The sequence below is a fragment of the Chanodichthys erythropterus genome, chromosome 17 (genome assembly GCF_024489055.1).
Source record: "Chanodichthys erythropterus isolate Z2021 chromosome 17, ASM2448905v1, whole genome shotgun sequence".
Taxonomy (NCBI): domain Eukaryota; kingdom Metazoa; phylum Chordata; class Actinopteri; order Cypriniformes; family Xenocyprididae; genus Chanodichthys; species Chanodichthys erythropterus.
Genome location: NC_090237.1, coordinates 7,903,715 through 7,920,000, shown reverse-complemented (window position 1 = coordinate 7,920,000; position 16,286 = coordinate 7,903,715). Strand labels below are relative to the sequence as shown.

Here is a 16,286-nt window from a genome sequence, read left to right as displayed (position 1 = left end):
TTGGTTGCAACTAATGCTTCACACACCCCTTTTCATCAATGAAAGTTGAGATTCATCTGAGAGAAATTGTTCAATTTAGTAGACATTTTTTAGGAAAAAAAGATTTTAAAAAATGTGTAAAATTTGCCAAGATTTTGACAGATTTTGACAACTAGTTCAACATTTTTGTATGTAATGACTCAAGCAATGAAATGAGGACTATTAGTTTTATATGTAATGACTATTCAGCATTCACAAGTAGTTAATTTTGACTGACATGACATAAGCAAATGATAATGTTACAAGAGAAAAACTGTAAAAATGAGCATAAATGAGTAAAGATTACAGAATATTTGGCTTACATAATAGGTCAATATGGGAAAGTCCTGCGGGGATCCATGAATAGATGTATAATAACTTAACATTAATAATAATAATAAAGAACAGAAATATTTGAAAAATGTCAAAATGTGGTAGTCTACATTAATAATAGCCACAGGTATATAATTTTTTATTATTATTTACATGCGCCTTGGGCTCTATTTAGTAACTAATCCCAAGCAAAAGTCATATTAAACATCTATAATGTTTTAATGTTACCTTTAAGTCATGTGCTATCATCGACAGTTCAACCGCGGTGTACTATTGTAATTGTAGTATGGAAAGGCGCATTCTCTTGATATCGATGTATGTTTACAGCTAACTGACAAAACTACATTACCCATCGTTCCTAGCACCAACGGCCCTCTTCTCGCATCCTGTCGGGTGAAGATAGCGGGCGGCTACAGAACCTAACCCAAGCCGAGGCTGCTTTATTTCGTAATTAAATCAATTAAACATTGATTAAAATACCTCAGGACACATTAAACGATAAATACAGAGCAAAATGGTAAGTGCAGATGCCTATTTTTGCTTGTTCGGATCGTTATGTTGGGTAGTTTGAGTGTGTCTGTTCTTATCGGCTAACATGCTAGTAACGTTATATATGTCGATTATAACAACACGACCAAGGTCATAATTCATATTATATAGACATAATGTATTGACTATAATATCAAAGAGAAAAAAATAATCAGCCTTTCATTACTCTAATCCGTGTCAGAATAGGAATAACGCTGAATGAATGAAGCTAAATGCTCATGCCTAGATGCAAACTATGTATAACCTGATGTCTAATGTCTTCTTATATAAATAATATAATGCATTATACGTTTATAATGGCGGCTTATGCATCTTGAGCTATTCAAATGCTACTAAAATGCACTGTCATTATGTCTACAAACATACTAACTCGCATTATGTCAGGTTCATGACTTGAATGATTTGAGGTCTAAACTTTTCTCCTGTTCTTCCTCTGCAGATCCGCTTTATCCTCATCCAGAATCGAGCAGGGAAGACCAGGCTGGCCAAGTGGTACATGCAGTTTGATGATGATGAGAAGCAGAAGCTGATTGAAGAGGTCCACGCCGTAGTGACAGTCCGTGATGCTAAACACACCAACTTTGTAGAGGTAGGACACTTACTTTAAACGATTTACACTAGCTGAGATTCAGAGACGAGTTACTGTCCATCACTGTTAGATAATTAGTGTAATGCACAAGGAACAGAGATCTAATCCAGGGGTTTTCAGAATGACTTGAAAGAATGGAACAATATTTATTGTCAAAAGATCTGTAAATAAATTAAGATGTTTCTCTTCAGAAAAACTATTATATTTTCTATTCATTATTTCTTTAATCTTTGATTTGGTAAAATTACAGAATAAAAGCCAACTATTTGGTTTACTAAATAACGTCTTTATAATCTCATGCTTACTAGGTTTTTACATTCGTAAATATAGTTGCTTTTATGCTTTTGAAAGGAAGTTCCTCATAAGAGGATCGTCATTTTTGGAGGCATCAAAAAGTATTGTTTCAAAAATGATTTGTAAAAAAGGTGTTTATATATTGGTCTTAGATGTTATATATTGTTTTCCTCTGCAGTTCAGAAACTTCAAGATCATTTACAGGCGGTACGCCGGCCTGTACTTCTGCATCTGTGTGGATGTGACAGACAATAACCTGGCTTATCTGGAAGCTATTCACAACTTTGTTGAGGTAAATCATACTGAAGCTAGCTTTATAAAGTTTTATATATACATTAGTGGCCAAAAGTGATGTCTGTCATAGGAAAATTGACATCTGCCCCCTTTATTCAAACATTATTAAAGATTTTGTAAGCATAATGCATAGTTGTGCTTGTAGTCGATTGTTTTATTAGTGATAACGCAATGAGACATGCCAAATTGTGCGGACATCATTTTTTGGCCAGCCTGTCAATCATGCAAAGAAATGCAAAAACAAGAGAGAACCATTAAAATATTAATAACTGATTATGTTGTAGTCAGTGTATGCTTTGTCCTGTGAACTTTTTGGTTTCCTATGAATTTTTTGGCATAATAAAATAAAGCCTGTAGCTGTAGTTTGCCTTTTTTTGCCAAATAATGTTGTTAGATAAACACCCTAACCAAGTTTAGTGTTTTGTTCTTCCCTCATATTTAAAATATTTTAAAAATATTTCTCATAATTTGGTTTAATCAAACTTGTAGGGTCCTTAAAAACAAATATCTCCTCAAATTTTTTTTTTTTGGGCCACTGCTGTATACACTGATCCTTTTCGGCTCCCGCTAAATAAAATCTAAAATCATTATCTATGTGTTATGCGTTCAATCGAGCAGCTAAATGGTGTAATCAGCACGCTTCCTGATCATTAAATTGATTATGCTGCGCAGAATCCATAATTAAAAATCTGTCTTATATGCACTTTTATGAAGCCTAAATCAAAATGAGATATGCAGGAAGTTCAGGTTTCTAGCTTTAAAATGTCAGGAGATTAACTTTAATGAAGGTTCTTAATGTGCAGCATGATTAATGTGCTTTTCATTAATGTTTAAATGTGATTGCGTGCTTGTTCTTCCACAAATACCAGTATAATCAAGCTTCTAGTCTTTTAAAGAAATACTTCATTCAAAGCGATATAGCTAAAAAAAATCTTGATGTTTATGAACATTTTTGGTCTGAAATGGCTTTAATCAGAAGAATCATCATTTTGACCAAACAGCCACAGTTGCCAAACCGATTCCAAATGTTTAGTAACAAGCACAACAATGAATTGAGTTAAAACTAATCAAGCATGTTTTTCAGTTGTTTTTTGTAATAATTGGAAACATGGGAAAATATTTTTTTCTATGTGCCCAAATCATAAATACAGAAGTGGAATTATTTTTTACAAAGATTCCAAAGCATTTCAAATGTTAAGCAGGGAACAAGTGTGCGTTCTGTGTCGGAATGTCTGTTTTTGTTTTGCCAGTTTGGTGGAGAAAACGGCGTATTGTAGCCATGGAAGCCAGCAAATGAACTGGGTCAGAGATCACAGATTCTACCTGACCTAAAAAGCCTTGCCAATAAACATTGCAAACCTATACATTAGCTGATCAACGTACCGTGTAAGGCTCTTTGCTTTCCATTGTCAATTACACTCGCTTCTGTTGTGTCTTCTCAATCTGGCAACCTGTGTGAGCGTTGAGTCTGAGGTAGTCTCGTGTAGCCAGACCTTCAAACTGACGGCAGAAGGTCTGGACTCTATCGCAGCTTTCGTTAGACAAGAACCGCCCAAGAGGACATCCTGTAGAATTCAACCAAACAGGTGATGACTTCAATACTCCTGAAGTGTTTCCAGTTAAAGGGTTAGTTCACCCAAATATGAAAATAATGTCATTTATTACTCACCCTCATGTCGTTCTACACCTGTAAGACCTTCGTTAAATTTTCGGAACACAAATTAAGATTTTTTAGTTGAAATCCGACGGCTCCGTGAGGCCTCCATAGCCAGCAATGACATTTCCTCTCTCAAGATCCATTAATGTACTAAAAACATATTTAAATCAGTTCATGTGAGTACAGTGGTTCAATGTTAATATTATAAAGTGGCGAGAATATTTTTGGTGCGCCAAAAAAACAAAATAACGACTTATATAGTGATGGCCGATTTCAAAACACTGCTTCAGGAAGCATCGGAGCATTATGAATCTTTTCGGATCGCGTGTCAAACCGCAAAACTGCTGAAATCACATGACTTTGGCGCTCCGAACCGCTGATTCATAATGCTCTGAAGCTTCCTGTTTTGAAATCAGCCATCACTAAATAAGTCGTTATTTTTTTAAAAAATTTTTTGGGTGCACCAAAAATATTCTCGTCGCTTTATAATATTAATATTGAACCACTGTACTCACATGAGCTGATTTAAATATATTTTTAGTACCTTAATGGATCTTGAGAGAGGAAATGTCATTGCTGGCTATGCAGACCTCACTGAACCATCGGATTTCAACAAAAATATCTTAATTTGTATTCAGTAGATGAAAGAAGGTCTTACGGGTGTGGAATGACATGAGGGTGAGTAATAAATGCCATTATTTTTATTTTTGGGTGAACTAACCCTTTAAATGTGCCATATGCATCAGACGTTCAGCCAGCGGTCTGTGTGCCTGAAGTCTGAGGCTGACACTAAGGCTACGTTCACACTGCTGGCTGAAACGACCCAATTCCGATTTTTTTTTTGCCCCATGCGACCTGTATCTGATCTTTTCATGACAGTCTGAACGACACAGATCCGATCTTTTCAAATGTGACCCAGGCCACTTGGGTATGTGGTCCTGAATCCGATACGTATCCGATCTTTTGAAATGCGACCTCCGTCTGAACGGCCAGGCCACATGTATCCGACCCGTACGTCATTGATACGCTACAAATGTCATAATTGTGCGTTGAAGTAGGCGGGAACGAGAAGATAAACAACAACCATGGCGGACGATGCTGCTGAGACCAGTCAATGGAAGGGAAGCGAGGTCACAGATTTAATTAATATTTGGGGCGACAGCTCTATTCAGGCCAAACTCGAGGGCTCTTATCGGAACCGGGCGGTTTACGATAACATTTCCAGCGGAATGGCCGAGCGTGGTTACAGACGATCCTGGCTCCAATGTCAGCGAAAAATAAAAAGCCTCCGAGCCAAATACAAGGAGGTTAAAGACTGGAACAAACGAAGTGGCCGTCTACTTCCGCAAACAACGAGTGACGTCGTTGACCGTTGCATACTCTTCTGCGCATGCGGGTCACTTCTGGGTCATTTCACGTTCACACAGGAGATCACAAAAGGTCGCATTTAATTGAAAATGTGAACGGCCTTGCAAAAAAATCTAATTTTTTCAAAAAATCGGAATTGAGCATTAAGCCCTGCAGTGTGAACGTAGCCTAAAGCTCTGTCCAAATACCCTCACTTGTGTCTTGGCCACTTCCTGTCGTGCACGCGACAGGAAGTAAGTACGCAAGACTGTCCCATGTCTTAAAAATGCCCAAGTGCAATGCCCTTAACTCACAATAAACCCAAACTAAGTGTATCCCATCATGCATTATGTTCGGGAACTCGCATGTCCCGAAAGCGCGAGATGTCAAGGAAAACATTCGACTGTAAGTTAAATTAATTATATAGGCTATTACATATAATTTAGTAGTAAAATAAGATGGGTAGGTTGTGTGTATTTTGTACGTCATTTGCAACTGATTTTTATCACTTAAAGAAGCACCACAATTTTAATATTGTGTCTTCTGTTAGTTACATAGTGACCGCTGAACAGATATTTAGAAGTGTATTTTAAAATGCAAAGCACTGAAAATAATAATAATAAAAGAAAGCTCTGTAAACACTTGCATTTTTTTTGCAAGACTATAAGTGTGTCCCATCGGGCAATCAAAAGTTCTACATACACTTGCAGTCTTCATGCCTACTTGAACACTTGAGCCAAATACAGGAAATATGTCATATAAGTAGGCAAATGGTCAAGTGCAAAGACCGCAAGTGTGGGTATTTGGACAGGACTTAAGTCTGAGGAGGAGAGGATGGGTGAAACAACTCTCTCCAATATTTTGAATTTGGTCTGCAGTACACATTTCAACCACTAGCTGTCAATATTACATACTGCACCTTTTTAGGGTGCTTTCACATTAGCACTTTTGGTGCGCACCCGGGTTCGATTGACGTCAGAGTTCGGTACGTTTGGATGATGTGAACACGGTCTTCTGAACTCGGGTGCGCACCCGACAAAAGCAAAGAAAAATATAGCTGCGAGCAGCGATGGCGGGCCCAAGCCCGGTGGCACCGCCACCCCGGTGGCTTCAGGGCAACTGTGCACAGCGGGCAATAGGCACTTAAAACGGTTAAACATCAAAGGACTATGTCAAATTAACTCTACATTTACTGCACTACAAGGTGCCGTTATAGAGCCCCTCCTCCCTGCCCATTTTCAAAGGATTACATGTGCCAAGTTTTAACATTATTCTGATTAATTTTGAAGCAAATCAGGTAAAAATAAGAGGGTGATCTCAATGTATGCTGAAAGTGACACATTTTCTGCTTCCAGTTGGTGGCGCTATGACTTTGAATCACAATAGTCAAATCCATGTGATCAGCCTTGTACAACGAAGACTGAGCCAAAGTTTCATCAAAATCAATTAATGTATGCAGAAGTTATAACACTTTGTTGCCCTTTTCTTGCCATAAATTTGTTGCCTCGCCACGGCCAAACCGTTTGAGATATCCAAAATCCGTTTGCAATTAAACAACTTCAATGTGTTAGCAACAAGTTAAAAAAAGCTTGGTGTAAATTGGATAAACCCTGTAGGAGTAGTAGTATAAAATTCATAGCCTGTTTTTTCAAAAAATTAACATTCAAACCAAAATAGCTGACTTCCTGTTGGTCGGAGCTAATGAATGTAAATTAAGAAAATTGTCCGGCTTGATGAGAATAATATATGTACCGAGTTGGGTGACTGTAGGAAAAACTAACCCCCCCACTTTTGTCAAAAGGTGGCGCTACTGAGCCCCTCCACCACGCCCATTTCTATGGCTTTGTCCATGTCTACTGGTTGACAATATTGATGTGTGTGTCGTTTCATGCAATTTGAAGCATGTTAAGAGCCTCAAAAACACTCAAGAATATTATTACAGTTTGACCTGTTGCCATGGCAACAATATTTCAAATATCAAAAATCCTGTCATAGGTCTACATCTGCTGTGTATTGACATTACACTGATGAAGTTTGAAGCAAATCAGGTAAAAATAAGAGGGTGATCTCAAAGCATTTTAAAAGTGATACACTTCTTGCTGCCATTTGGTGGCGCTATAACTTTGACTCACAATAGTTACATCCATGTGATCAGACTACTACAACCAACACACTCCTGAAATTTCATAAACATCAATCAATGTATGCAGAAGTTATAACACATTTCCTGTTTCCCTTTTCTCGCCATAAATTCGTTGCCTCGCCACGGCCAAATCGTTTGAGATATCCAAAATCCGTTTGCAATTAAACAACTTCAATGTGTTCGCAACAAGTTAAAAAAAGCTTGGTGTAAATTGGATAAACCCTGTAGGAGTAGTAGTATAAAATTCATAGCCTGTTTTTTCAAAAAATTAACATTCAAACCAAAATAGCTGACTTCCTGTTGGTCGGAGCTAATGAATGTAAATTAGAAAATTGTCCGGCTTGATGAGAATAATATGTGTACCGAGTTTGGTGACTGTAGGAAAAACTAACCCCCACTTTTGTCAAAAGGTGGCGCTACTGAGCCCCTCCACCACGCCCATTTCTATGGCTTTGTCCATGTCTACTGGTTGACAATATTGATGTGTGTGTCGAGTTTCATGCAATTTGAAGCATGTTAAGAGCCTCAAAAACACTCAAGAATATTATTACAGTTTGACCTGTTGCCATGGCAACAATATTTCCAAATATCAAAAATCCTGTCATAGGTCTACATCTGCTGTGTATTGACATTACACTGATGAAGTTTGAAGCAAATCAGGTAAAAATAAGAGGGTGATCTCAAAACATTTCAAAAAGTGATACACTTCCTGCTGCCAGTTGGTGGCGCTATAACTTTGACTCACAATAGTCACATCCATGTGATCAGACTCCTATAACGAACACACTCGTGAAGTTTCATAAAGATCAATATATGTATTAAGACGTTATAACACATTTCCTGTTTCCTTTTTCTCGCCATAAATTCCGTTGCCTCGCCACGGCCAAGCCGTTCGAGATATCAAAAATCCCCTGGCAATTTTTAATCATCAGTGTCTTGACTTCATGCTGACCGAGTTTGGTGGCGATCGGATTAATCGTCTAGGAGGAGTATATCAAATTCCAGAGCATGCGTTTTTCAAACAACCCTTAATAGCTGACTTCCTGTTGGCGTGGCGATTAACTTAGAGCGCGAAAGTTGTTCGGCCCGATAAGGTCTATATGTGTACCGAGTTTCATACTAATACGTGCAAGCATGTTTAATATATGGACCAAATTTTCAGACTTTTTTCAAGGGGGCGCTGTCGAGCCCCCCTGCCACGCCCGGGTACCAGCCTCTCCGGCGTCCCTAATGACGCGGATTCCAATGTGTGTGCCAATTTTCAATATTTTTTTCGCATGTTAAGGCCCCCAAAAACCCCCGGAAGACGTAAAAAAAAAAAAAAAAAAAAAAAAAAAAATAATAATCCTTAGAAGAACAAGAGGGCCCTGCGCGAATTTTCGCTTGGGCCCTAATTAATTTCTAGCTGATCAACATTATGAAAACTGGTAAAAACCTTTAGGAACTTCAAAAGATAAAAACAGCGAAATTCCTAATATTACTTTCCAAATTAAGTTCATTTTCATAGAGCGGGCCAATATCGTATCGATTTATTCAAAATCAATCGAGAGAAGCAGATATCGTTATCGTGATAAATTACGATTAATCGTGCAGCCCTAATTTAATTTGACTTGACATTTGATATTTAACAGTATCCTTGACATTTATTCAACAGTGCTTTTGATCTGCCTGCACTGGCACTATTCTTTAAAATGAAAAATTATATACCAATTATCAATGTAAAGCTGCTTTGACACAATCTGCATTGTGAAAAGCGCTATATAAATGAGGGTGACTTGACTTGACCCGCGAACCGTACCCAAGTCCACTTAAAAAGGGTGGTCTGGGGTGCGGTTCAAGTGAACTCCGGTACGGTTCGCTTCTGATATGAATGCAAACGTACCAAATTGCGGAAGTGAACCGCTATTAATGCCATATAAATTGATAAAAATGTGTGTTTGTGTGTGTGTTTCACTCACTTTCCCGACGAGCGTGACTGACGTGCTGCAAACAGAGAGCTGTAGCGTAGCTTTTCTCATTTCTGCTCGCCTTCAGCATTCTACATTCGTGCCAGATAGACGCAAGACCGTTATGAACAAAACCAACAGTTCAAAAACAAAAATATAAAAGTGGGGAGAGCAACGTTATGTATTTTGTCGCCTTCTCCTGCGCTATCGTTACTAAGCAACGTAGCAAACAGCTGCTGGTTTGATGCAAACGAACCGCGGGTCGGACCCAAATATTATAATCTGAACACAGTCCAGTGGGCGCAGGGGCAATCGAACTCGGGTTCGGTCCAGGCAATTGAACCAAGTGTGAAAGCACCCTTAAAAAGCACATTAAAATCATTGTTATTATGTAATTTTATATAGTCAACAGAATAATATTGAATATAAGTCGCTTATCGTAAACATTTCCAATCTAAATACAATTTAATGTAACACAAATAATTATAAAATGAGCTTTAGCGAGACCTCTCACCAGGTAAATAAAGGAGCGCTGGAGCAGCACTTCTGTGGGTGTAATTTTCCATGTCTGAGAGACAAATGGAATGTGTCCGTGAGGGAAACCAGCGGCCAGGAGTTCAAGAACATTGTGACATGGAATTCTAGGACTTCCTCTGACCCTCACTGTAAACAACTCCCCCAACATATCCCCACTTCATTTCTGCCCAAACCAGCCCACTTTGCTGAATAACACTGGATTAAAAACAAACAAACGCCTGGGTCACCAACCGAAAACAGTCAACAGCTACTCGGCACTGGTTTTGCTGCTACTTACTGAGGTGAATGATAGACATGTGATTAAAGGTGCAGTAAGTGATATCTCAGTTTTCCTGTAGCTCAGTGGCTAGAGTATGGCACTAGCAATGTCAAGGTCATGGATTTGATCCTAGGGATTGCACATACTCCGATACAAATGTATAGTATAATGCAATGTAAGTCGCTTCGGATAAAAGCGTCTGCCAAATGCATAAATGTAAATCAACCCAAACAAACAAACACACCCCTCCCTTCATTGCTCCACCCCTAAAACAAACACGCAATGCAAGGGTGGATGTCATTTTATCATTGCTAAAGTGAAGGAAGTTAATGTTTCACGAAAAATAAAGCAAACAAACGACAAGGAAGAACAAATAATGAACATACAGTATACAAGAGTAAATACAAGTAAGAGTTCTTTGTTCTTTGACACTCAAAACTCAAAAAAAGCAAAATAATGTTACTCACATATGGAGAACTCAACTCAACCTCTGCGTCCGTTTTCAGGCCTTCCCACTTCAGTCTCTCCAGCCTTTTTCTAATAACACGAGTCCTAAAGCTCTTGTTTGATCATAACCCTTATTTTTCTAGAGATATTCCACTGACCTCTGACTCTTTTGTAATGTCTCTCAGCCATCTCTCTTGCTCACTCTCTCTCCTTCCCCATCATGATTGGACACGCCCCTTTCTGCTGATTGGCTACAAATGTGTTGTGCTGCTTGGTCCGATGCACTTTCAACAGGGTTTCTCAGAAATCACTTAATACACCTTTTAAGTGTATTCTGAGGCCTTGTTCACACTAATACATTGTTTGCAAATACACCTGCGAAAACTGAGCTTTTTGAAAAAGTTTTCTTAAGTGGATAAATTAGAAAAGCCGTTTTCACGATTTAGTACAAGTTTAGTAGTGATGCATAATGAACCGATAGATATGTATGTTTTATACCGCTGTTGTGCCTGTTATGTGCTATTCACTTTCACACTGTTTCTAAAGATACATTTCTTTGCACACTCTTCATATCTAGTCCTGCAAAGATGACAGAAAATTTACTCACAATTGCTGTCCTGCGGCAAAACGAGAGCAGTTGCATTTTAGGCCAAACAAATAAGTGGTGACTGAGTGTGACCTGGATGTATCAGTGAATGGGGAGATATTTGGCTAAATGAAATGATCCTGCCAGAAAAATAGCATGAGAACTTTATTATGTCTGTATCATCTCAGTGAGCTTTTATGAGGTTTTACGCATACACACTGATTGGCGTTTTCTGGTGTTTCAGTGTAGGTGAGAAACTTTTGGAAATCGCTTGAAAACACTAGTGTGCATTTTGAAACGAAAATGAGTAGATGAATGGATTGGACCTGATCTGTATTTCTCTTCCTCCACAGGTTTTGAATGAGTATTTCCACAATGTGTGTGAATTAGACCTGGTCTTCAATTTCTACAAGGTAAGTGTATATTAGAACTAAACTAATATACTAATACTATATTATTATAGCTAAAAATGAAGAAAAATAAATAAACTTTGTAAACAATGCATCTAAAATATATATAATACACTACTATTTTAATGTTTTTGAAAGTCCCTTATGTCCACCAAAGCTGCATTTACTTGAGCAAAAATAGAAATAATGTGAAATATTATTACAATTTAAAAGAAAAAGTTTACTGTTTTAAAATGTCATTTATTCCTGTGATCAAAGCTGAATTTTTAGCATCATTACTCGAGTCTTCAGTGTCACATGATCCTTCTGAAATCATTCTAATATGTTGAATTTGCTGCTCAAGAAACTTTTCTGATTATTATCAATGTTGAAAACTGCATATTTTTTGTGGAAATCATGACACTTTTATGGATCGTGACAGATGACACATTATATAAATGTCTTTACTGTCACTTTTGATCAATTCAATGCACCCTTGGTGAATGAAAGTATTAATTTCTTTCAAAAACATTTGTTTGATGTGATGCAGCATGATTTGCCTTAACCAATCAGAGGCCTTATTGTTAAGGTAAATGCCTGGTTACATTTACCCATGAAGTGTTTCTTTAAGAGGAACATTTAGAGAAGCTTCACTGACAGAAAAACATCCAAAGCGGGGGGGAAAAAGTAGTATGAGAAAAATATGTAATTAGCTCTCTGTTTCAGCAGCAATGCAGCTCCATGGCAACAGTTATTTGATGCATAATTACGAGTCATTTAAGAACATCCACATCCATTCAGAATGAGTAGAAGTAATTATAAAGTTACCTTGGATAATTGCATTTGATTTCTGCTGAGCTAATTATCTGATGTATTTTTAATTTCACCCACTGCATGAACAGTTTGGCCCACGCCAAAAGCATGCTCATGAGATTTTTTTTTTCTTTTTAACCATGTAAAGCCTGACATATGAAAATGAAATAATTTTAAAAATGGAACAATTTAATGAATATGTGTATTTTCTTGAGTATCATATTTAATACATCAGGCTTTTATGGCTCATATAGTATAATAAAGGAGAGTATGGAGCTCAAAAAACACCTCAGTTTTATTCAGAGGCCCAAACACCTCCGAGTTCTTCTGATTGGTCCACTGTTTGTAACTCACATTGATGAGCGGTGCTGCATGTAAAAGTTGAAATTCTTTTAACTTGACACGGCGTCTTAAAAACGTGGCGAAAAGTAGCATTGGAATAGAAAAATGTGCCCCCAATGGGCTGTTCACACAGAATGTGTTTTTCTATTCCAGTGCTACTTTTCTAGGGCCCTATAATTTCCGCAATCACGGAATCGTGGAATCCAGTCATAAAAACAGAATTTACTACATAACGCGGAATTTCTCTGAATTTTTCAAATTTGATTAATTAAAAGCAGGTCAGTACACTTAAATTAAATCACGATATAGACTAGTGACTGAATATTAAACCGCAAAAAGACTATTTAAACATGAATCCTGCATGCCTGTGTGACTCTGAAATGAATGATGCGGAAGCGCAGTTTCATTTACCTCACACTCAATCGCGCAGGCGCACGCACACTGAAGCACACGCGACGCTCGCTGTTTTTCATCCTCTGTCGCCTCACTATATGAACACACAAATTAATCTCCAGAGCTGCTCTGAAAGTCACTTCATCAGCATTTAACCACTTCGTTTGAGAAAACTACCATCATAAACACAGAGAAACTCAAAGCTCTAGGCAAACTGTCAAAATAAAAGTTCGATTTAACTTGACAGAAACATATTACTGTTGTACAGTAGAATTTAGATAAATTAATTTAATAATAAATTATTAAAATATATTTTAAACAATCTGTGTTTCTTCCATGTTTTAATTTTAACAGTAAAGCTCTGTTGTGCAGCACATTGTTTGACAAAAAGTTTAATTTCATGATTAAAAGATCAATTAAATGGTATGCTTTCATTTGATTGCCATAAAATAATTTTAAATACACAGCAGAACTTCTGAAGAAGAAAAATCATAAAAATATATATTTTTAATTAATATTGTTGTTTTTAAGAATTCAATTAATTAGACATGCTTTTTGATTATTAAAATGGAATTAAACCATTAAAATGGAATCCAGAAAACAGAATTTGGTAAAAATAAAATTTGAGGGGAAAGAATAAAACGTAGGGCCCTAAAAAAAAAAAAAAAAAAAAAAAAAAAAATAATTTTTTTGTTAAACTCATTAATTCAATAAATTAGACATGCTTTTTGATTACTAAAATTTAATTTAACCATTAAAATGAAGTAAAAAAATAAATAAAACGGAAAAAAAACGGAATCCAGAAAAATTAAAACGGAAAAAACGATTTTCCATTGTTTTTCTATGTAATGTGCAGAAAAACGCGAGACGCGGGCAGTGGAATGGAAAAAAAAATCGCAAAATCTCGAGACGTGATTTTTAAAAGTTGAACTGATTTTAACTTGAGCGTCGCGTTTTTAGAACGCCATGTCACGCTCAGTACGCTGCAAAAGACCCAAGAAGCGAGCCCGGTTTTGCACATCCGTCTAACGCGTTTACACAAACGCTTTCTGTGTGAACAGCCCCTTAGGCTACTAGTATCTCATTACACAGTTTGTTTCTGTACTGTTTCTGTATTAAAAAAAAATGTCAATACAATGCAAAGTATTTGCTCTAGCTCTTGTTTTAAATGATTTTGTTTTGTTGTTGTCATCTGTTGACGTTGTACAAGCAGAATGTGGCGGTTGGTCGGTGTTGTCCCGCTCCTCCTTCACCGTGATTGAACAGCGGGGTACAAAGTGTCAGTGATGAGCGCTGCGTTTTACCAAAAGTTGAACATTCTTCAACTCTCGGCGAACGGTAAAAAAACGCAGAGCGCTTTAGCTTGAAATAGACGCTCAGAACCTCGTTGCGCTCCTGGCGTTTTAAAAACGCGGCGCTGGAAAAATATGCTAGCCTCGGAAAAAAAATGCTTTGGTGGACACACGGCCTAGAGTGTTAGTTAGATTTTTGAATGAGAATAAATGCTGCTGTTGTGTTTCAGGTCTATACAGTGGTGGACGAGATGTTTCTGGCAGGAGAGATCAGAGAGACGAGCCAGACGAAGGTGCTGAAACAGCTGCTCATGCTGCAGTCTCTGGAGTAAAAGAGCCTACTGGTGTCCAACCTGTCACTCAATCAAGCACCATTGCAGCAGGCTCCGCCCACCCCAGCTGCAGCCAAGCCATATTATTTGTACATATGGGTGTCGTCTTGCTCACATACATCCACAAACATTTCACCATTTCTTTGTCACACATACAATGAAGGATGTTGCCGTTCTGTTCTTTAGCTTAATCGTAATTTTAAAGCAGCTATGCATTCATAAAAACCTTCCTGGTTATTGACCTAATTATTCTTTGGCATAGTCAGAACTGAATACTTCAGCAATTTTATAGAACAGAAGACTTCAGTGTGTCCGACTGGCAACCTCTCCAAGCCCGTTCATTAACACTAACACAAATAATCACGTTGGCAAAAATCTGCCGTCGCTTCTATAATTGGAAAATAATGGGCTGCGCTACTTTATAGCAGTGATAAAACTTGATTTTATCAAACAATTCCTCTCCAAACATTAATGTTCAGTATGTCGAATCAAAATCTGTGAAGGTTGTTTGTATTGTGTACATATATACATTATAAATGCATCTATTTTAAGTGTAATTGTATGATCTAACCCGTCATTCCATGCATCTAAAGTCTCAGTTGCTGCTCTTTGTAATTGCATTGCTTTGTGGGAACTGGAGCCAGCGATTAGCGAGCGGTTTAGAGAACAAGGCTGGGTGGAAGAATGGAGCTCGGGGGAAACGACAAAAGATGGTCTTACTTTTAATTTCCCCTTTTGTGGCGCTGGTCCCTCGCGCCAAGAGCTCTACGGTAACTGCTCAGCCTTGAAACGTTCCATTACAGTTGGAGAATCGTCTTTATTTTGTACGTGTGTTTTATATTGTCTTTCTTTTATTGTCCCTTCTGCCTTAGTCCAAAGTATTCTAGATCTGCCTATTTGTCCCTGTGAGATTGCAGAGTGAAAAGCTGATAGAAGTGCTGTTACCGTCACGTATGTGTTTCTGTCAGTGTATATATCCATGAAGGTGAAATAAAGCAACTGAAAACTACTTCAAATAGATGTGTTACATGTAGTGAGCTTCCGGTCAGTGACTGACTTTTTTCCACATGTACTATACTGCCATCTATCGGATACTGACGATTATGCAAATATTTGACTACTCTGTTAATTCATGAATATGTGCCAGTTATATAGATAAAATAAATGATAAAGATGTTAGCAAATGGAAGCAAATTGTGTTACCAAATTTATTTTTAATGAGATGAGAAAAACAGCAATTCCATTCCAAATATAAATTGAATTATATACAAGATTTTATATGAATTATAATGTAAATGATGAATAATACTATAATTATAAAATAAGTAGGCTGATGATTAATATACTTGCATTCATTTTAATGTATATGTAATCATTTGTGTTAAAATAATGCATTTTGTTTGAATTATTAAATTGATAACTTATTCCTTAATCTTTTTTAAATGTCACTCCATAAAATACAGGTGGTTTGTGAGATTGAAAACAATGACAAATTTTAAATAATGTGTTAACTTAAAATGTTTTGGTGTTTAATTTAGTTCTGTGTGATTTCTATAATGAAAGATTCATGCACAAGATCATGGGACTTTTTGCAATTTCTGTAGTCAAATTGTTATTTAATCGTTTTCATTCCTTAAAAGAGGAAGCAAATGCACCTTAGAATGGGGGAACTGTACATTTAATATGCAATTGTAGAATTAATAATGGGAACATTTTAAAAATAAAT

At 37.1% G+C, this 16,286-nt stretch overlaps 1 protein-coding gene across 1 annotated transcript; it reads left to right on the top strand.

The window, feature by feature from the left end:
* Window positions 1-709: 709 nt before the first annotated feature.
* Window positions 710-16,286, top strand: ap2s1 (adaptor related protein complex 2 subunit sigma 1). Its single transcript, XM_067365914.1, has 5 exons — window positions 710-868; window positions 1,340-1,489; window positions 1,962-2,075; window positions 11,353-11,412; window positions 14,459-16,286. The coding sequence occupies exons 1-5, from the start codon at window positions 866-868 to the stop codon at window positions 14,558-14,560; spliced, it is 429 nt and encodes a 142-aa protein (XP_067222015.1). The 5' UTR covers window positions 710-865; the 3' UTR covers window positions 14,561-16,286.

Bases quoted from the DNA above. Each gene is read 5' to 3' on its own strand.
- ap2s1 (XM_067365914.1), top strand. The intron at 2,076-11,352 runs GTAAATCATACT...CTTCCTCCACAG, and splicing joins CTATTCACAACTTTGTTGAG to GTTTTGAATGAGTATTTCCA. The intron at 11,413-14,458 runs GTAAGTGTATAT...GTTGTGTTTCAG, and splicing joins TGGTCTTCAATTTCTACAAG to GTCTATACAGTGGTGGACGA.